Here is a 22,026-nt window from a genome sequence, read left to right as displayed (position 1 = left end):
TCACCAATGAATCAACTGATTTCTAAAAAATGTTAGTTGTCATTATTGGCGGAAGCATTCACTCCTTTGAAAAGAATTTACCTTATCAAATGTTCATGTTAAAGAGGAAGTAGAGTACAATTTCAGCTAACTTGTTATGAGTTATTATTAAGGTGTATCTAAAGCAGGGCTGCTGATAGAAACCACCCATACAGCCAGCCTGACAGCCCCCCCCCCCCCCAAAAAAAAACAGTTTAATATGCTTCAGTTATGAATGAACACAGTGAGTGATTGGTAACGATCACTCATTGTGTTAATTCGGGAAAGGAAGAGGGTGGTAAATGTGAGGCATTTACCAGACCTTTCCCCCACTCTCCATCCTGAACAATCCTAATATGTGATTGCAGCTGCAGGTGGAATGGAGAAGAAGAACGCCGACAGAACTGCGGGGGCACACAGGGGGAAGCATATGGTTCACATGGAGGGCGATGGGGGTGGCGGGGGGGGGGGCAGTTACTGGAACCGATCCTCTGTATTGCTCTCTCTGCAGCAGCTGAAAGTCAATGGGGGGGAGAGGAGAAGAAGCCAACTTTCAGCAGCTGCAGAAAGAGCCATACAGGGGATCGATTCTAGTAATTACCCCCCTTTCCCTCGCTGTGCTGATCACCCACCCTGCCCACATCAAATTCACCCCTGAGTTCCCCCTGCTGGCCTGTGCCTTGTACAGGAGGACTGGTGGCACCCCCTTATCCATAGCCCTGATCTAAAGACATTTTTTTTTTTAGTTTTGGATATAGAGATTATTTCACACTTCCTGTTGTGTTTATGGGTCAAGCAGTAAACAGAAATCCCTCCAATAGGTCAGAGATGGCATAATAAAACCTGAAAGCATTTTAAACCCTTCCCTATTCCATCCATAACTGTAAAAAAGAAAACTCTTGGCTTGATATACTCTAATATTACTTTCCGACCAACAAACTTATATATATATATATATATATATATATATATATATATATATACACACAGGTGAAACTCGAAAAATTAGAATATGGTGCAAAAGTTCATTTATTTCAGTGCAGCAACTTAAAAGGTGAAACTAATATATGAGACTCATGACATGCAAAGCAAGATAGTTCAAGCCGTGATTTGTCATAATTGTGATGATTATGGCTTACAGCTCATGAAAACCCCAAATCCACAATCTCAGAAAATGAGAATATTACATGCAATCAATAAAACAAGGATTGTACATAGAACAATATTGGACCTCTGAAAAGTAGACGCATGATATGTACTCAGTACTTGGTTTGGGCCCCTTTTGCAGCAATTACTGCCTCAATGCGGCGTCGCATGGAAGCTATCAGCCTGTGGCACTGCTGAGGTGTTATGGAAGACCAAGATGCTTCAATAGCGGCCTTCAGCTCTTCTGCATTGTTCGGTCTCATGTCTCTCATCTTTCTCTTGGCAATGCCCCATAGATTCTCTATGGGGTTCAGGTCAGGCGAGGTCAATCAAATACAGTAATCCCACGGTCATTGAACCAGGTTTTGGTGCTTTTGGCAGTGTGGGCGGTGCCAAGTCCTGCTGGAAAATGAAGTCAGCATCCCCATAAAGCTCGTCTGCGGAAGGAAGCATGAAGTGCTCCAAAATCTCCTGGTAGACGGCTGCGTTGACCCTGGACTTAATGAAGCACAGTGGGCCAACACCAGCAGATGACATGGCTCCCCAAATCAACACAGACTGTGGAAACTTCACACTGGTGCAGGTACTGCTCCTAATTGACTTGACTTGTTAAAGTGACATTAAAGGTAATTGTTTTTTAAATAACAAACATGTTATACTTACCTGCTCTGTGTAATGGTTTTGCACAGAGCAGCTCCAATCCTCCTCTTCTTGGGTCCACCACCGGTGCTCCTGGCTCCTCTTCTAGTGCCATTATAGCAAGCTGCTTGCTATGGTGGCACTCTTGCTTGCTCCTGAGCCCCGCTCTGTGTTTCCAGACCCCAGAAGAGGACTCGTCCCTGCCCCCCGCTCCCAATGCCAATGGCTGCCACTGCTGTCTCTCAGCCTATAAGGAGGCAGAGAACCAGAAGAGCAGCTGCTCTAGTGCACATCGCTGGATCACAATAGGGCTAGGGTAAGTATTGGGGGGGGCTACATGGGGATCTGCATACGGAAGGTTTTTTTACCTTCATGCACAGACTGTCAGCCTTTAGAATCACTTTAATTTGAAGTGATCAGTTTTCTGTTCTGCCCTGGCTGTGACAGACACAGCACAGAGAACAGGGGAGCTGGGGCTGCATGCTCTGATCTCTCTGCCGGTCCCCACCTCCCCATTCAGCTCAAAGCAGAAGGGGAGTAGAATTGTGCAGACTCTGCTCATGTAGTATAATCACTGCACTGGCAGAGAGAGAGGGATGTCAGGTCAGACCTGGTTGGGATCTGTGGCAGATTTCTATATGTAAAGCTGCCACATTCCCCCTGGTACGAGGAGCGACCTGAGGAGTGATCTGAAGCTCTGCTTGGTTAATATAGTGCACACCATTCCTGACAGTTTCCTGTGCTATTATAATGGTGCAAGAAGCTTAGCTGATTCCCTGGATGATGTCTAAAACAAGGACTGTTGTCATTATCAGTAGCAACAGCTTAGATTTTCACTTCCACAACTCCAGTAAAGTATGCAAAAATGAAAGAAAGAATGACATTGGCTGTTGCAAATAATAACTTTGTGCAGAAACTTGGATAAGTAAGCATTTGTTTGCAATGGTTCAAAAAGTTACTTTTCTGTTCAGCAGTACTTACGGGTGCAATCAGTTATAGATGTGGGGTCTGATTGTATGTTACAGGCAGATATTGTATATACAGTGAATGTATACGTCTCTCCCGCTGTCAGATTTTCTATTGTAGCTGATGGACTGCTCACTGTTGTAGTATTTATCAGTGTAGATGATGAGGTTACATTGGTCTGCACCCTGTAGGTGTATGAGCTCTGATACTCGTCTGGTTGTGTCCAGGTCAGGGACCCTGCATTCACCATATCTGGGTTCCCCAGACCCTGCATTCACCATATCTGGGTTCCCCGGACCCTGCATTCACTATATCCGGTCTCCCCGGACCCTGCATTCACTATATCCGGTCTCCCTGGACCCTGCATTCACTATATCTAGTCTCCCCGGACCCTGCACTCACTATATCTAGTCTCCCCGGACCATGCATTCACTATATCTGGTCTCCCCGTACCCTGCATTCACTATATCCGGTCTCCTCGGACCCTGCATTCACTATATCTGGTCTCCCTGGACCCTGCATTCACTATATCCGGTCTCCCCGAACCCTGCATTCACTATATCTGGTCTCCCCAGACCCTGCATTCACTATATCTGGTCTCCCCGGACCCTGCATTCACTATATCCGGTCTCCCCAGACCCTGCATTCACTATATCCGGTCTCCCCGAACCCTGCATTCACTATATGCACTCTCCCACAGTACACAGAACATGGAAATACAATTATTTTAGTAAATATAAACTGCTAAATACCTTTTCTCATCAGTAGTTAAAGCACTCTTGTGATTTCTATCAGTGTCCAGCAGAGCACTGGTTAAAGCTTGTAGAAAGAGTTTTCTCTAGGAGGATGCAGAACCCCTGACCTCTGTCTGGACAGTTCTCATTGGCCCTGTGCTGATCACATGCACTCTCCCAAGATAAAAAAACCTCTCCAGCAATACATACCAAACTGAGCATGTGCAGTGACTCCATACGATATGTCTTATCAGGACATAAGAGGGAGACACTGGAAGAAGGGGAGGATCAAAGAAGTCAGGATCAAACAGCGTTTTTACACAATGCAGAAGAATAACCCCTTAGGTTCCACAGTGAGTATAACAGGTATGCTTTACTGCATCTACAGACTGTTTTTACTGTTGTAGGTTTAGTCAATAGGAAAACACTGCTAAAGAAAAGAGTTACCATCTTCAGCAAGAAATGTTATCTTTAATATTGGGTATAAGATAAGTAGATATGGAGAGCTCTTCTTGTCTTCATCCCTTCCTTTAAAGCTAAAGTCTAGGGAAGTTTTAACCTGGTCTTCTCTCCATTAAGAAGAAAACAAACAGTGTGGGGTCCCCCTTGAAATCCAAACCAGACCCTTATCAGCCAATGATCCTCTCCCATTGGACTCTTGCTGTACATTACAGCTCTATGACCGGTTGTTGAATGTCAACAAACTGGATAGGGATTCTGGCTGATGTCACCCCCTCCTCCTCAAAAAACTACACTCCCTTGGCCTCAGAGATTCTGCTCTCTCCTGGCTCTCATCCTACCTGTCACAACGCTCTTTCAGCGTTACCTATAATTCTACCACCTCCCCCTCACTCCCCCTCTCTGTTGGGGTCCCTCAAGGCTCTGTCCTCGGGCCCCTTCTCTTCTCCATCTACACCTCCTCCCTTGGCCAACTCATACACTCTCACGGCTTCAACTACCACCTCTATGCCGACGACACACAAATCTATCTCTCAACCCCCCACCTCACCCCCTTAGTCTCTGCCCGAATCACACACCTACTGAGCGACATATCAGACTGGATGTCGCTCCACTTCCTTAAACTGAACCTCTCCAAAACCAAGTTTCTTGTCTTCCCCCCAGCCCGGACACCACCCCCCATTGACTTCTCCATCACGTCCAACAACTCCACCATCAAACCCGCCCCGCAGGCCAGAGTACTTGGTGTCATTCTGGACTCCAACCTATCCTTCCAGCCCCAAGTCCAATCTTTAACAAACTCGTGCAGACTCCACCTCCGCAACATCGCCAAAATCCGCACGTTCCTAACCCCAGAAACCACTAAACAGCTCATCCACTCCCTCATCATATCACGACTCGACTACTGCCACTCCCTCCTCACTGGCCTGCCTCGCCGCTGGCTATCCCCGCTTCAGTCCATCCTGAATACGGCTGCCAGACTCATTCACCTTTCCAACCGCTCCATCTCCACCACCCCCCTCTGCCAATCCCTCCACTGGCTTCCGATTGCGCAACGGATCAAATTAAAAATCCTAACACTGACGTACAAAGCTGTCCACCATACTGCCCCGTACTACATCTCTGACCTAATATCCAAGTACCGCCCAGCACGCACACTCCGCTCCTCACAAGACCTCCTTCTCTCTAGTTCCCTGGTCTCCTCCTCCCATGCCCGCCTCCAGGACTTCTCCAGGGTGTCACCCATCCTCTGGAACTCCTTGCCCCAACCCATCAGATTATCACCTACTCTCCTTTCCCTTAGGCGCACCCTGAAAACCCACCTCTTCAGGGTAGCCTACCCCACCCACTGCTAATTGCCAACCTCCTCCACTCTTCCTACCACCCCATCCCCCACAGCTATCTCCTCCTGTGCCACCATCCCCTCCCTCCTAGATTGTAAGCTCGAAAGAGCAGGGCCCTTGATCCCCTCATGTTTTGCATTGTATTGTTGTTGTTCTGTCACATGTTCTGTCCCCCTTTGTAATGTACAGCGCTAAGCGAACTATTGGCGCTTTATAAATACTGTATAATAATAATGAATAAATATGGACATGACTATATTTGGTGAATGACGCTGACTAGGATGCCCACCGGCTTGTGTACAGCTTGACACACACTGGAGAGCAGCTGGATGCTGTTACTTAATAGTCCTAGTAGTACTACCACTAAATTAATGACTTCGAGCTTCAACAACCAAAGGTACGGGCATGCAGGTGAACAGGCCACATCTGGCCATTTAGTTCACACTTTTGTAGAACCACAAACAGCTCAGGTTCGGGTCAAACTCATGGTCAACTCAAACCCAATGCTCACCCTATTCAGGAAATCTGGGCACTCAAAATACTGACAGACTCTCTTTAATTTTCAAACTCAAGCGGAAAAAATGATCAGGTTAATTTTTTTAAAAGTTTAACTTTTAAGAGGTTCAAAAACTTACTTGTACAGACCGATCCAATCACAGGCGTGCTCTGATACCCCCAGGCTCCAATCGTCACCACAGAGATGGTGTAATCGGTCCCCGATATTAAGTTTTGAAGGGTGACATTTGTTGTGTTGCTTGTCACAGTTCCAGCAATGATTGAAGGAGAAGTATTCCAATAAGTTATATTATAGGACTTCTCCACAACAGACATATTTACTGGATCTCCCCAAGATAAGGCGACATTCTTAGTTCCTATCATAGTAAAGGCTATGCTGCCTGGTGGGGTGGGATCTGTTTGAAAATACAACAACGTAAGAAAAAAGAAATCAATGAGATGGAAGAAGATTCATCTGATTTAAAAGGGATACAAAGATAGGGCTGTTTGCAATGGCCACCTTTCAATCAAATTGTTCAAATGAAAAAAAAAAAAGCCTGTCACTTGTTGTGGTTTGCAAATTTATGTATAGAAAAATATAAATACAAAAATCATATGCTAAATACCATTATCAAATCAATAACATGCTGCGCCCTGTTACTACATGTATTCATTTCATACAATTTGTCACATTTGTTTTTTTTAAACAATTTTATTTGTACCTTTCAGTGAAATTACACACTTTTGCTTTTTTTTAAATTTGACAGAACATTCCATGACCTTGATCATACTTACATGTAGCCTGTGACAGTGATGGAGCTGCCTGGCTGCAGGAACTGCTGACTGTCATTATTGTTACATTATAGACTCTTCCTGGTAATAATCCAGTAAAATTGACTTGTGTCGTGTTAGTCTGTATTGTGTTATCGACAGCTCCTGTTATAGTGACGTTATAATAAGACAGTTTTCCTGCTGGTGCCGTCCAATCCACCACCAGAGAATCCACCGACGTGTAACTGTTTGCTGTGGTACCAATAGCTTGTCCGGGAACTAACAGGAAAAAACAGTTTATTTGTTAGAAAACTGTATACAGATTGAGTATACCAGGGAGGTGGGGTGCAAGTTGGTGCAATTATTGAGCTTTTCCATAAACAGATAAAACCATTTAAATGCATTGTACACTTTTAAAAGTTTTGTTGTTGTATCCACGTGTTAGTGTGGTTATATGCGTTGAATTGTTTGTTTGCATTATCTTAATGATGGGCTCACATGTTTCGGCTGCAGTTTGTAGGGTAATGGTTGATCGATTCCCCTATGTCTATGTATTCTTTCATCTAGCTTGTCCCTATTCGCTAAAAGGACAGGCAATGTCTTGTTCCAGGTCACAATCCATGCCATACCATTCCCTGGTGTATCACAAATGTGGGAGTGCTAAATGTGATGAAAGATTGCATGGTTGCTCTCTCTGCTTGTGTCTGTGTCAGATTTAATAAGTCTGTAGCTCTCACCTGCACCAGCACTAGCCAGAGAGACACAGAGATTGTGGGATATGGAGTCTCTTCACAGGAAATGTTAGTTCTCAGATTACAGAGGTCATGTATTCACTTGTGTAGTGCCATGCTACACAGGAGTGCAAAGATTTACTGCACTATAGGCTGTGTGTACAGGACAACAAATGACACCATGGGACTTCACATCTTATACAAGTGCAAAAAACACAAGGTGCAGGTAGGAAGGTTTATAATGCCTTTCAGTTTCTACACATGTGCAAAAACCTTGGCAAGAAGCTATCACTTTTCCTCAATGTTTATTTCATTAAACCGAATATTCAAAATGAAAAAAAAAAAGCTCACCTGTGAAAAACCGCATCGATGGCTCCTGCACGGCTCACAGAGAGCACACCCCGGAGCCTGGTGATCGATGCGTCGCCCGGACACAGCAGATCACATTACAATTAACAAAGAGCGGTGCAAGCATAATGCTTGCACCACTCTTCTAAAAGTAAAAAATCAGCAGATGCTGCTCCTAATTGACTAGACTTATTAGTGACTTAGTGATATCTTTTTAAAATAACAAACATTTTATACTTACCTGCTCTGCGTAATGGTTTTGCAAACAGCAGCCCCTATCCTCCTCTTATCGGGTCATCCGCCAGCGCTCCTGGCTCTTCCTCTTTTCCTAGCGTCCCTATAGCAAGCAGCTTGCTATAGGGGCACTTGTGTGTGCTTGCTCCTGAGCCCCGCTCTGTGTCTCCAGACACACAGAACAAGTCTCGTCCCTGCCTCCCACTCCCAATGCCAATGGCTCCCGCTGCTGTCTCTCAGCTTATGAGAAGGCAAAGACCCGGGAGAATAGCCACTCTAGTGCACATCGCTGAATCACGATTGGGTTGGGGGGGCTGCATGGGGATCTGCATACAGAAGGTTTTTTACCTTCATACACAGAATGCAAGAAGGTAAAAAACTGGCAGCGTTTAGAATCACTTTAATTTGAAGTGATCAGTTTTCTGTTCTGCCCTGGCTGTGACAGACACAGCACAAAGAACAGGGGAGCTGGGGCTGCATGCTCTGATCTCTCTGCATGTCCCCACCTCCCCATTCAGCTCAAAGCAGAAGAGGGAGTAGAATTGTGCAGACTCTGCTCATGTAGTATAATCACTGCACAGGCAGAGAGAGAGGGATGTCAGGTCAGACGTGGCTGGGATCTGTGGCAGTTTTCTATATGTAAAGCTGCCACATTCCCCCTGGCACAAGGAGCGACCTGAGGAGTGATCTGAAGCTCTGCTTGGTTAATATAGTGCACACCATTCCCGATAGTTTCCTGTGCCATTATAATGGTGCAAGAAGCTTAGCTGATTCCCTGGATGATGTCTAAAACAAGGACTGTTGTCATTATCAGTAGCAACAGCTTAGATTTTCACTTCCACAACTCCAGTAAAGTATGCAATAATTAAAAGAAGTATGACATTGGCTGTTGCAAATAATAACTTTTTGCAGAAACTTGGATAAGTAAGCATTTGTTTGCAATGGTTCAAAAAGTTACTTTTCTGTTCAGCAGTACTTACGGGTGCAGTCAGTTATAGATGTGGGGTCTGATTGTATGTTACAGGCAGATATTGTATATACAGTGAATGTATATGTCTCTCCCGCTGTCAGATTTTCTATTGTAGCTGATGGACTGCTCACTGTTGTATCATTTATCAGTGTAGATGACGAGGTTACATTGGTCTGAACCCTGTATTTGTATGTACTCTGATACTCGTCTGGTTGTGTCCAGGTCAGGGACGTAGAATTAGTAGTTTTGGAAGCAATCTTCGGTGATGTCACGGATATTGGTTCTGTGGATAAAGGAAAGAGTAATATTAATAATCACAGTAAGAATTGTTACATTCAAAGTGGGATGTTGACATTACAATGTTAAAGTGTTACTAAACCCAGGACCCTGCATTCACTATATCCGGTCTCCCCGGACCCCGCATTCACTATATCTGGTCTCCCCGGACCCTGCATTCACTATATCTGGTCTCCTGGATCCTGCATTCACTATATCTGGTCTCCCCGGACCCTGCATTCACCATATCTGGTCTCCCCGGACCCTGCATTCACTATATCCGCTCTCCCCGGACCCTGCATTCACTATATCTGGTCTCCCCGGACCCTGCATTCACTACATCTGGTATCCCCGAACCCTGCATTCACTGTATTTGGTCTCCCAGGACCCCGCATTCACTATATCTGGTCTCCCCGGACCCCGCATTCACTATATCTGGTCTCCCTGGACCCTGTATTCACTATATCTGGTCTCCCCGGACCCCGCATTCACTATATCTGGTCTCCCTGGACCCTGTATTCACTATATCCGGTCTCCCCGGACCCTGCATTCACTATATTCGGTCTCACAGTACACAGAACATGGAAATGCAATTATTTTAGTAAATAAAAACTGCTAAATACCTTTTCTCATCAGCAGTTAGAGCAGTCTTGTGACTTCTATCAGTGTCCAGCAGAGAACTGGTTAAAGCTTGTAGAAGGAGTTTTCTCTAGGAGGATGCAGAACTCCTGACCTCTCCCTGGACAGTGCTGATTGGCCCTGTGCTGACCACATGCACTCTCTCAAGATAAAAAAACAAAAAACCTCTCTAGCAATACACACCAAACTGAGCATGTGCAGGGACTCCATACGATATGTCTTAGGACATAAGAGGGAGACACTGGAAGAAGGGGAGGATCAGAGAAGTCAGGATCAAACAGCATTTTTACACAATGCAGAAGATTAACCCCTTAGGTTCCACAGTGAGTATAACAGGTATGCTTTACTGCATATACATACTGATTGTACTGTTGTAGGTTTAGTCAATAGGAAAACACTGCTAAAGAAAAGAGTTACCATCTTCAGCAAGAAATGTTATCTTTAATATTGGGTATAAGATAAGTAGATATGGAGAGCTCTTCTTGTCTTCATCCCTTCCTTTAAAGCTAAAGTGTAGGCAAGTTTTAACCTGGTCTTCTCTCCATTAAGAAGAAAACAAACAGTGTGGGGTCCCCCTTGAAATCCAAACCAGACCCTTATCAGCCAGCGATCCTCTCCCATTGGACTCTTGCTGTACATTACAGCTCTCTGACCGGTTGTTGAATGTCAACAAACTGGATAGGGATGCTGGCTGATGTCATGAATAAATATGGACATTACCAGGGGCAGACAGACAACTCATGGGGCCCCCGGGCAATTGGAAATCATGGGGCCCCTGTGTCCTAGCCAACACTCAAACCACACCCAAAAAAGCCTATGAAAGGTATCAGGGGCATCTCATGGGGCCCCCTACTGTCAGGCGGTGCCCAAGTACTGGACATAACTATAATTGGTGAATGACGCTAACCAGGATGCCCACTGGCTTGTGTACAGCTTGACACACACTGGAGAGCAGATGGATGCTGTTACTTAGTAGTCCTAGTAGTACTGCCACTAAATTAATGACTTCTAGCTGCAACAACCAAAGGTACGGGCATGCAGGTGAACAGGCCACATCTGGCCATTTAGTTCACCTTTATTTAGAACCACAAACATCTCAGGTTCGGGTCAAACTCATGGTCAACTCAAACCCGATGCTCATCCCTATTCAGGAAATCTGGGCACTCAGAAATTTTTTTTCAAAATACTGACAAGCTCTCCTTAATTTTCAAACCCACGCAGGAAAAATGACCAGTAACATTTTTTAACTATAACTTTTAAGAGGATCAAAAACTTACTTGTACAGACCGATCCAATCACAGGCGTGCTCTGATACCCCCAGGGTATGACCGTCACCACAGAGATGGTGTAATTGGTCCCTGATACTAGGTTTTGAAGGGTAACACTTGTTGTGTTGCTTGTCACAGGTCCAGCAATGATTGAAGAAGTATTCCAGTAAGTTATATTATATGACTTCACCACTCCGGTCATATTTACTGGATCTCCCCAAGATAAGGTGACAGTCTTAGTTCCTATCATAGTAAAGGTTATGCTGCCTGGTGGGGTGGGATCTGTTTGAAAATACAACAACGTAAGAAAAAAGAAATCAATGAGATGGAAGAAGATTCATCTGATTTAAAAGGGATACAAAGATAGGGATGTTTGCAATGGCCACCTTTCAATCAAATTGTTCAAATAAAAAAAAAACCTGTCACTTGTTGTGGTTTGCATTTACATGTATAGAAAAATATAAATAAAAAATCATATGCTAAATACCATTATCAAATCAATAATATGCTGCACCGTTACTACGTGTATTGAATACAATTGTTTTGTCACATTTGTTTCTTTAAACAATTTTATTTGTACCTTTCAGTGAAATTGCATACATTTGCTTTTTTTTTTTTTTTTAACTTTGATAGAACATTGAAGTCACATGACGTTGACCATACTTACATGTAGCCTGTGACAGCGATGGGGCTGCCTGGCTGCAGGAACTGCTGACTGTCAGTATTGTTACATTATAGACTCTTCCTGGTAATAATCCGGTAACATTGACTTGTGTCGTGTTACTCTGTATTGTGTTATTGACGTCTCCTCTTATAGTGACGTTATAATAAGACACGTTTCCTGCTGGTGCCGTCCAGTTCACCACCAGAGAATTCACCGACGTGTAACTGTTCACTGTGGCACCGACAGCTTGTCCGGGAACTAACAAGAAAAAAAATGTGTTCATTAGAAATAATAGAAATGAAAAAAAGCTATGATACAGATTTTTGCAAAGGGTGCAGGGGTCCTACAAGGAAGGTGGGAGGACTTATAGTCTTACTCAACCCCGGACCCTACATTCACTATATCTGGTCTCCTACATTACACAGAACATGGAAATGCTATTATTTTAGTAAATATAAGCTGCTAAATACCTTTCCTCATCACCAGTATAGAGCAGTCTTGTGACTTCTATCAGCAGAGCACAGGTTAAAGCTTGTAGGAGGAGTTTTCATTCTGCTCTAAGAGGATGCAGAACCCCTGACCCTTTGTCTGGACAGTGCTAATTGGCCCTGTGCTGATCACATACACCCTCCCAAGGAAAAGAAAAAACTCTCTAGCAATACACACCAAACTGAGCATATGCAGAGTGTCCCCGAGGCTCTGTTCTATCAGGAGATGAAATGGGGAATGTGGAATTGGAGGATCAGAGAAGACAGGATCAATCATCCATTTTACACAATGCAGAGGATTAACCCCTTTGGTTCCACAGTGAGTATAACAAGCATGCTTTACTGCATATACAGACTGATTTTACTGTTGTGGGTTTAGTAACACTTTAAGAGTGATTAGGAACAAATTGTGCCACGTGGTTCTAGAGATTCTCCTGCTGCGCTGTATCTAAACCACTTAGAAGATATGGATTGCGCTAACAGCTAAAATTGCCATCAGATGTGAAAAATAGGGAAAAACAGAGTCCCCTCTAAGAAGGGTCCAGACCGGGCACAAAGTTATAGCAAAAGCAGGGCACAATCTCTTTCAAAAAGGAGTTCTCTGAGAATGGACAAAGGGAGATCCTGTTTACCAACCCCTCTTCTCCCTTTGTCCATTCACAGAATGGCATGCATTCTGTGAAAAAGAATTAAAATGTTTTGTGAATGAATGAAGGGAAAAGAAAGGGAGGGCAAAGGATGGGATCCTTTGCTGTCCCTACCACAGCTCTTCATCCTCGCTGTGCTGTCTCTAGTATCCCACTTTAAAGTATAACTAAAGGCTAAACCTTTTTTTCAGTTTTGGGTAGAGTGGAGAGGGTTTAACACTCTTGTCAGGTTTTTATTGCTGTCTGTGCCCCCGTTAGGCAGATTAACCCTCTCTCTTTGTCCTGTTTACTGTTATCACCAAAAGTGAATGTAAAAGCAAATCTAAAATTTTGAGTTGATACCAGAATATGAATAGAGGGAAAATCTTCTGAGAACACTAGTTCTAGTGATCGGGGTAATACCGAGATTCCCTTTTTTAAGGAATTTCTTCTCTCTTCCTGTTTTGAATATGGGACAGGAAGTGAAGAGACACTGGGACACTAATGGCATAAATAAAACTTATAACTTCTTTTAGCCTATCCCAAAAAAATAAAAAGTATTCCTTTTAGCCCTTGTTCACACTGGTGCGATTGACCAGTTCCAAAACGCATGACAAGTCGCACCCCATTGCTGGCAACGGAACTGTTCAAATTGCCGGAAAAAAAAAAAAAAGGTTCTTGCGCTACTTTTTTCTGATTTCATTGTGCCTTGCATAGACTTCTGTTAAATGAAGTCGCAAGCTGCAATGAAATCGGAAGTTCAAATCACACTGATCTGCAGCTTTGAAATTGCAGCACAATTTGAAAGCAGCAATGGTGTGAACCAGGGCTAAGTCTTACTTCAATCAAGGTATGATTTATACAAGGCTTTTATGATTTGCTGCTAATGCTCAGCAGTACTTACGGGTGCAGTCAGTTATAGATGTGGGGTCTGATTCCACGTTACAGGCAGATATTGTATATACAGTGAATGTATACGTCTCTCCCGCTGTCAGATTTCCTATTGTAGCTGATGGACTGATCACTGTTGTATTATTTATCAGTGTAGATGATGAGGTTACATTGGTCTGCACCCTGTAGATGTAATTGGTCTGATACTCGTCTGGTTGCATCCAGGTCAGGGACATAGAACTGGTAGTGCCAACAATCTGTGGCGATTTCACATGCATCGGTTCTGTGGATAAGGGGAAAAGTAACATTAATAACCAGAATAAAAAATGATTGCATTCAAAGAATGACACTGAAATTATTGCAAAAAAATCACAACAACAGAAAAATACTAAGCCTTGGTTCACACTGGAAGTCACCTGAAGTCACACGATTTCAAAGTTGGATGGCAGTGCGACTTGATATACATCTGTGCGACTTCATGAACAGATGTCTATGCAAGTCGAGCCTGAAATTGGCAAAAGTAGTTCAGGAACTACTTTTCAAATCGGTGCGACTCGCACGGTCACAATCGGACTCGCACAGATCAGAATTGTTCCATTGCCGATCATTGGATCCGACTTATCATGCGATTCGAATGGTCAAATCACATGACAGGTCACATCACTGAGAATGGAGGACTTAACAGCAGAGTTTTATATCTTTAATAATAGTGGTGGAATATGTAGATAAGGAAACCTCTTCTTCTCTTTGTTAATTCCCTCCCCTAGTCAGAAAATCGCATCGTATAGTTGTGTTTCGAATTTCTAACATGATATTGAAACTGGGCTCCATTCATTCTTATACAACTTGTCATGCAACTTTGGGCACTAAAGTTGCATGACAAGTTGTACCCCATGTTTTTCAATGACAACCGTTCAAATATGTGCAACTTAGTGCAAGAACTACTTTGAAGTTGCTGCAGCTTTGGGTTGTACATATTTGAATGGTTGTCATTGAAAAACATGGGGGACAACTTGTCGTGCAACTTTAGGGGCCGATTTACTAAAGGCAAATAGACTGTGCACTCTGCAAGTGCAGTTGCTCTAGAGCTTAGTAAATGAGCAGAAGCTCTGCTGACTTCCATCATCCAATCACATGCAAGCAAAAATGCTGTTTTTTTTTATTTTCCTTCAATGAGATTGGGTATTCTTGGCAAAGTGAAGTTTTTCCACATTTACTAAGCTCTGGAGCAACTGTACTTGCAGAGTGCAACTGCTCTTTGCAAAGTGCACAGTCTATTTGCCTTTAATAAATCAATCCCAGACTGTGCACTTTGCAAAGCAGTTGCTCCAGTGCTCAATAAATGAGCAGAAGCCCTGCTGACTTCCATCATCCAATCATGTGCAAGCAAATATGTTTTTCTTTTATTTTCCTTGCATGTGATTGGGTATTCTTTGCAAAGAGAAGCTTTACCTCACTTACTAAACTCTGGAGCAACTGCACATTGCAAAGTGCACAGTCTATTTGCTTTTAGTGTCCAAAGTCATATGACAAGTTGTACAAGTGTGAAAGGAGCCATATCCAAGTTGCAACCCATCCAAAGTCAAAGTTGCATAAAAGTTGTACTCCAAAGCCGTATGACTTTGGAGTCCTACAAGTGTTAATGGAACGTAAAGCTAACATCTATACAGTTAAAATTGTTAGTTGGTCTTCTCCCCAATTACCCCACAAGCAATCCACCAAAAACAATGCTACTTATGATTTTTCACTTAGGAAATATCACCTCTTTTAGTGCCAGAGAAGTCATCATTGACTGTCTCCTGGTCTGCATATGCCGGTAGGAGGGGCCTGCAGGGTGCTGTATGCGTCTTCTTGTGTATGTCACAGCACTCTGCCAAGCAGATATCTATAGAGTTGTGTGTGATGTGGGCAGCTCTTAGGTGGGGCTACATAAATTTAGTCCATATTGGTGGGCATGATGAGACTGCTGGTGTTGAAGTCCCAAGGACTTCAAGAGGCGTCGCAATCGGATACAGTTGCCCAAACGCAGAGCAGTCTTTGAAGCTTGTCTGGCTATTAGGAAAGGCAATACATTGTGCAATTAATTATTTAACCGTTTCAATACCGTGCAATTTTACACCTTCCTGCCCAGGCCATTTTTCACGTTTCAGCGCTCTCACACTTTGAATGACAATTGCGCGGTCATACAACATTGTACCCAAACTAAAATGTTATCATTTTCTTCACACAACTAGAGCTTTCTTTTGGTGGTATTTAATCACCGCTGGGGTTTTTATTTTTTGCTAAATTAACAAAAAAAGACCAAACATTTTGAAAAAAAAACACATTTTTCTTTGTTTCTGTTATAAAAGTTTACAAATAAATAATTGTTCTTCATAAATTTAGGCCGAGATGTATTCTGCTACATGTCTTTGGTGAAAATAACCCAAATTAGGATGTATTATTTAGTTTGTAGGAAAGTTATAGAGATCACAAACTATGGTATAGATCTGAATATTGATCAATCCTGAAGTACTGACAGCCAATCTAATTTCTTGAGGTCCAAGAATGTCAGAATAGTACAGATATCCCTAAATGACCCCTTTTTGCAGAGTAGACAGTCCGACGTACTTCATAAGAGGAACGGCGAGTTTTTTGAAGTTGTATTTTTTTTGTCATAATTTTTCGGAAAATTAAAAAATTAAAAAAATTATTTTCACTATTTTTTTTTTACATACTGTCACCAGTGCAGTACAGCGTCATCATATAACTGGCAGGTGGTGACCAGGGACACTGACTGGTGACAGTATGAAAAAATATATATATATTTTTTTTTAAATTTTTTTTTATTTTTTTATTATATTTAATTTTTTATTACATTTTTTTTTATTTTTTTTAAGATTTTTTTTTCATATTTTACTATGACCAAAGTAGTACAATGTTATCATAGTAACATTGTACTACTTTGGGAAAGTGATCAGTATTTTTTTTTTTTTTTACACAATTTGCTTATAGCAAAGAATTACTTTGCTATAAGCAAGCATTTACCTGAATGAAATCAATTCATTCAGCTTTTTTTTTTTTTTTTGTGCTTAGCTGTGATTTGGTCACAGCTAATCACATGACATGTGCATGTGATTAGCTGTGACCATTCACAGCTAGGCACTAGTATACAATGGATGGCATCATGAATGAAGCCATCCATTGTATACAACTGTCATGTGACCTGCTGTGATTGGTCACAGCAGGTCACATGGTACCAGCAAAGGGAGCCGGTACTCGGATCTGTCATCGGCCGTGTCCGAGGTGCACGGCCGGTGACAGATCGCACTGCTGCGCCGCTCTGCATTAGCGCAAACTGCGCATGTGCGGGAGCACGCCAAATGGCGTGCACCCGGAGTGCAGAGACACCTTTGAAGCCGCCAAATGGCCATTGGCCGGGCGGCTAATGGTTAATCTAGCACATGGATCAGGCATGCACCTGCCAAGACCATACATAGTCTATAAGCCCTTCTTAGATTGTAAACTCCAAGGAACAGGACCCTCTTAACCCTCTTGTATTGAACTGTATTGTTGCTGTATTATCTTCTTTTATATTGTAAAGCGCTGAGCAAACTGTTGGCGCCATAAATACTGTATAATAATAATATAATGAAAGACACTGGCTTAGGAGTAGACAAGGAGCAACTGCTTCCTGGAGGCTCACTGTATAGCAACCTGCGTAATAAGGAAAGGCTCCAAGGGTTCTTTGTCCTCCACATGTCCTCTTGAAGTTAAAGTGGAGCCCCACCCAAAAGGGGAAGTTCCGCTTTAAGCCTTTGACGAATTTGACAGGTACCCGCTCCCACGTCCGCTGCGATCTTTCATACAGGTAACAAGCTGAGATTAGAAGCAGTCTCTTAAAGGGAGTGCTGCTAATCTCATTTTGTTGCCTGTATAAAAGACACTTGTCCACAGGAGCAATCAAACAATCAGATTCCAAACTCTCCACCATGGCAAAGACCAAAGAGCTGTCCAAGGATGATTTGACCAGATTGTAGACCTACACAAGGCTGGACTGGGCTACATAACTATCGCCAAGCGGCTTGGTGAGAAGGTGACAACAGTTGGTGCAATCATTCACATATGGAAGAAACACAAAAAAACTGTCAGTCTCCCTAGGTCTGGTGCACCATGCAAGATCTCACCTCGTGGTCAATGATCATGAGAACAGTGAGGAATCATCCCAGAACTACACGTGAGGATCTTGTCAATGATCTCCGGGCAGCTGGGACCACAGTCACCAAGAAAACAATTGGTAACACACTACGCCGACAAGGACTGAAATCCTGTAGTGCCCGCAAGGTCCCTCTGCTCAAGAAAGCACATGTCCAGGCCCATCTGAAGTTTGCCACTGAACATCTGAATGATGCAGAGGAGGACTGGTTGGAAGTGTTGTGGTCAGATGAGACTAAAATCGAGCTCTTTGGCATCAACTCAACTTGCCGTGTTTGGAGGAGGAATGCTGCCTATGACCCCAAAAACACCATCCCAACTGTCAAACATGGTGGTGGAAACATTCTGCTTTGGGGGTGTTTTTCTGCTAAAGGGACAGGACAACTGCACCGCATCAAAGGGACGATGGACGGGGCAATGTACCATCAAATCTTGGGTGAGAACCTTCTTTCCTCAGCCAGGGCATTGAAAATGGGTTGTGGATGGGTGTTCCAGCATGACAATGACCCAAAACACACGGCCAAGGCAACAAAGGAGCGGCTCAAGAAGAAGCACATTAAGGTCTTGGAGTGGCCTAGCCAGTCTCCAGACCTTAATCCGATTGAAAATCTGTGGACGGAGCTGAAAGTTAGAGTTGCCAAACGTCAGCCACCAAACCTTAATGACTTGGAGAGGATCTGCCAAGTGGAGTGGGCCAAAATCCCTCCTGATATGTGTGCAAACCTGGGGGCCAACTACAGGAAACCTCTGGCCTCTGATTGCCAACAAGGGATTTGCCGCCAAGTACAAAGTCATGTTTTGTGAAGGGGATCAAATACCTATTTCCCTCATGAACATGCAAATCAGTCATCATTTGTTAGACATGCATTTCTTTTGAATTTATTGTTGCAATTCTGTCTCTCAGTGTTACAATACACCTACCATTTGATTTTTAGACCGATCATTTCTTTGTGAGGGGCAAACATTCAACATCAGCAGGGGATCAAATACTTATTTCCTTCACTGTATATGTGACTTTGCACAGCCCTGCCACCCTGTAGCAGTATTTCTGCTATAGGGCAGAGGAGAAGCGGTTAAAGTATAACTAAAGGCAAAACTTTTTGTTTTTGTGAGAGAGTACAGAGGGATTAGAATGCTTGTCAGTTTTTATTGCTGTCTGTGCTCCCCGCCAGGGAGATTCACCCTCCCTATTTGTCCTGTTTACCATTATCATTGAAAGTGAAAGTAAAATAAAAAAATCGCAAATTTTGGGTTGTACCTAGTAATAGAAGGGAAATCTTTCCATTGGAACACTAGTTCCAGTAAAATGTGATAAATAATACTCGTGAGCCAAAATGTGATACTCCCCTTAACGTGATGAATAATAAACTGGGACCATATATAGCTACTGGTGCATCAGCACTTTACACACTGCTCATTATCTGTGTTAAACCTTAAACATAAAACATGATATGTATCTAATTATACATATACGTGCCGCGCTCCATATTAAACTAAATAACACATATATGAGTGATAGTTCAAATAATACCGTGAACAACAAAAATGTGCTTCAAAACAGGTGCAACATATAGTGCATATGTGAAAAAATATTTGATATTCTGCCGATTGTGTGAACAGTCCTCTTTATACTTCTATAGCATTTCAGTGACAGGTGAGATATATAGTGCCACACTTCCCGTGCTCTGTGGATAGGTGTGCGCTCACCTCCTTGTTAGCCAGACAAGCTGGCTAAACACACTTTTTTGTCCTCACTGGACAAGGTAGGGATCTTTACTTTATATGCGTGCCTCCATCCAATTCTGGGTTGCCTTATTTCTGCCACCAGGGGTCTCCCTCCTTCCACACTTAAACCTCAATGGATTTCTTATAGGGGTGGTAAAGATGATTTTTCCTCCTCTCAATTGCACCATGTAAAACAAGAAACCACAAATGGTGCCTTATCTTTTGTGAGGCCAGAGCCTATTTATTAATAGGAAAACGCCACTCACATAGCTTCCATCAATGCAGTTTCCAGCTGGCATGTGTTCAGATCCTGTTTGCTAGCGCCGCTCGTCCACCGCGGCGTCGTGACGTCAGAGCCCCTCCCCTACGCGTTACGCCACAGGGTCACGTGGCTTCATCAGGGGGAATACTAGTTCCAGTAAGCTAGGGACCTCAAGGAATTAATTTGCAGGGATTTCCTCTCACTTCCTGTTTGACTATGGCACAGGAACCGACAGGAAGTCTCCACAATGGGACATGGATAGTGAAAAAAATCTGACATGGGGTATAACCCTCCCTTACTCTATACAAAATGAAAAAAAAAAAAAAAAGCTTTGCCTTTCAAACTCATACAAGGAAACTGACCAGTAACAATTTTTAAATATAGCTTTTAAGAGGAGCAAAAACCTTTGCCTCTTGAGTAAATGAAGGGGTTTGAAAATCTGGACTCTCGTAAGACTTTTTCAAAATATTGATAGGCCCTCTTTAATTTTCAAAATCATTCAGGACAACTGACCCATAACAATTTTTATTCAAAGCAAAAACTTACTTGTACAGACCGATCCAATTACAGCCGTGCTCTGATACCCCCAGGGTATGACCGTCACCACAGACACGGTGTAATTGGTCCCCGATATTAAGTTTTGAAGGGTGACATTCGTTGTGTTGCTTGTCACAGTTCCAGCAATGGGTGATGGAGAAGAAGTATTCCAATAAGTTATATTATATGACTTCACCACTCCGGTCATATTTTCTGGATCTCCCCAAGATAAGGTGACATTCTTAGTTTCTTTCATAATAAAGGTTATGCTGCCTGGTGGGGTGGGATCTGTTAGGGAATATAACAGTGTAAGAAACAAAGAAACCAATGCGTTGGAAGAAGACTCAATGCAATGATAGTGGTGCTCACAATGGCCTACTTTTCTTCAAAAAAAAAAAAAAACCTAAAAAAAACAAAAAAAAAAAAAACTTTGTACCCCTGTCATGGTCACTTTCAGCATGCATGTGTAGAGAAAACTATAAATAAAGGATATGTGAAATAAAAAAAAATCATATGCCATTATTAATCTTTTTAATCACATGGCCTTTCTTTCACTAAGACCCACCTATACAGTTTGCTTTTTGTCCGTTTTGCAGTGCTTTTTGCATTTATCTACAGGTGTTTTTGCCACGATTTGCGTTTTTTTCAGCTTTTTTTTTGCACTTTATTCTTTTTTTGCACTTTATTCTCATTGCACTTTATTCTTGTCATCATGTTAATTTATTCATGTAAAGCTTTTCAAACTAAGTCTTTGCCTGGCCTGAAGTTACTCAAAGGGTGTAATGCAAGTAACTGGCACATAGTTGCAGCTCAGGTCACTAAGCACATTGGAGTATGAAGATAATGATACAAGAGTATAGGGATATTGTAATTATATATATATATATATATATATATATTTTTTTTTTATGTGTTGTATTCTCATGGTATTGACCAAGCCAGAATATGACCGAGCTAGATGTATTTTATGCAAGATAACCTGGGCACTCAGGGGCCGAGTTGTTACATTTCAAAGGAGGTAATTTGCAAATTTGCAAGGGTGATAAAATGCAGATAGCTCAGTCAGACTTGAAAGGAGTTGGTCAACATCTGCTAAAAGAGGTATTAAGTATGGTAAATAGCATTCTTCAAAAGGTAACTTGTTTATCCAATTAATAGTAAAAGAATGCAATTTAGGAAATATTTAGACATCTTTTACTTCATCTGTCCAAGCCCAAAAGGCATTACCTGTCACCCAGAAGATCAAAGGGGCTACTAAAAGTGGCCAATCAGAGTGCTTGCCTTTGTACTGAAAGGGAAAAATGTGTATATTAAGGAAGCTTCTTTTTGGTTAAGTGTCACAGGAGAAAAGGGTTCTCTGAAGGTTTCTGATTACAAAAATATTCTGTGTATCCTGTCATCTGCCTTGTCTGTACCTCTGTTTTATGAACTGTCGCTGAACTGATTAAATGCATCTCTCTGGAAAAGAACTGTTATACTAGTTGTTGCGGGAAAAGTACATTTATAAATACACACTGGTCATACGTCCTCCATCATTGATATAAGACAACAGATTTGTCTTCTGAACTGTTTCTGTGTGAACCTCATAAATTAGAAGACAAC

The 22,026-nt window shown here is 42.6% G+C and overlaps 1 protein-coding gene across 1 annotated transcript in view; it reads right to left on the bottom strand.

Annotated features, from left to right (window-relative positions):
* The window catches only part of LOC149444247 (receptor-type tyrosine-protein phosphatase beta-like), a 162,798-nt gene that overhangs the window by 63,511 nt on the left and 77,261 nt on the right, over positions 1-22,026 (bottom strand). The window contains exons 19-27 of the mRNA XM_089654758.1: positions 20,434-20,712; positions 13,720-13,989; positions 11,705-11,959; positions 11,047-11,319; positions 8,865-9,137; positions 6,596-6,850; positions 5,937-6,216; positions 4,205-4,220; positions 2,785-3,037 (exon numbers count right to left, since the gene is read on the bottom strand). Coding sequence (XP_089510884.1) covers positions 2,785-3,037; positions 4,205-4,220; positions 5,937-6,216; positions 6,596-6,850; positions 8,865-9,137; positions 11,047-11,319; positions 11,705-11,959; positions 13,720-13,989; positions 20,434-20,712 — 2,154 coding nt within the window. The remainder of the gene's footprint in view (positions 1-2,784; positions 3,038-4,204; positions 4,221-5,936; positions 6,217-6,595; positions 6,851-8,864; positions 9,138-11,046; positions 11,320-11,704; positions 11,960-13,719; positions 13,990-20,433; positions 20,713-22,026) is intronic.

This window comes from Staurois parvus, unplaced genomic scaffold, assembly GCF_062004578.1.
Source record: "Staurois parvus isolate SC_StPar_1 unplaced genomic scaffold, SC_StPar_1.0 ptg000796l, whole genome shotgun sequence".
Taxonomy (NCBI): Eukaryota; Metazoa; Chordata; class Amphibia; order Anura; family Ranidae; genus Staurois; species Staurois parvus.
Note: the sequence above shows the minus strand (reverse complement) of the source record. Positions and strands in the feature narration are given on the sequence as shown.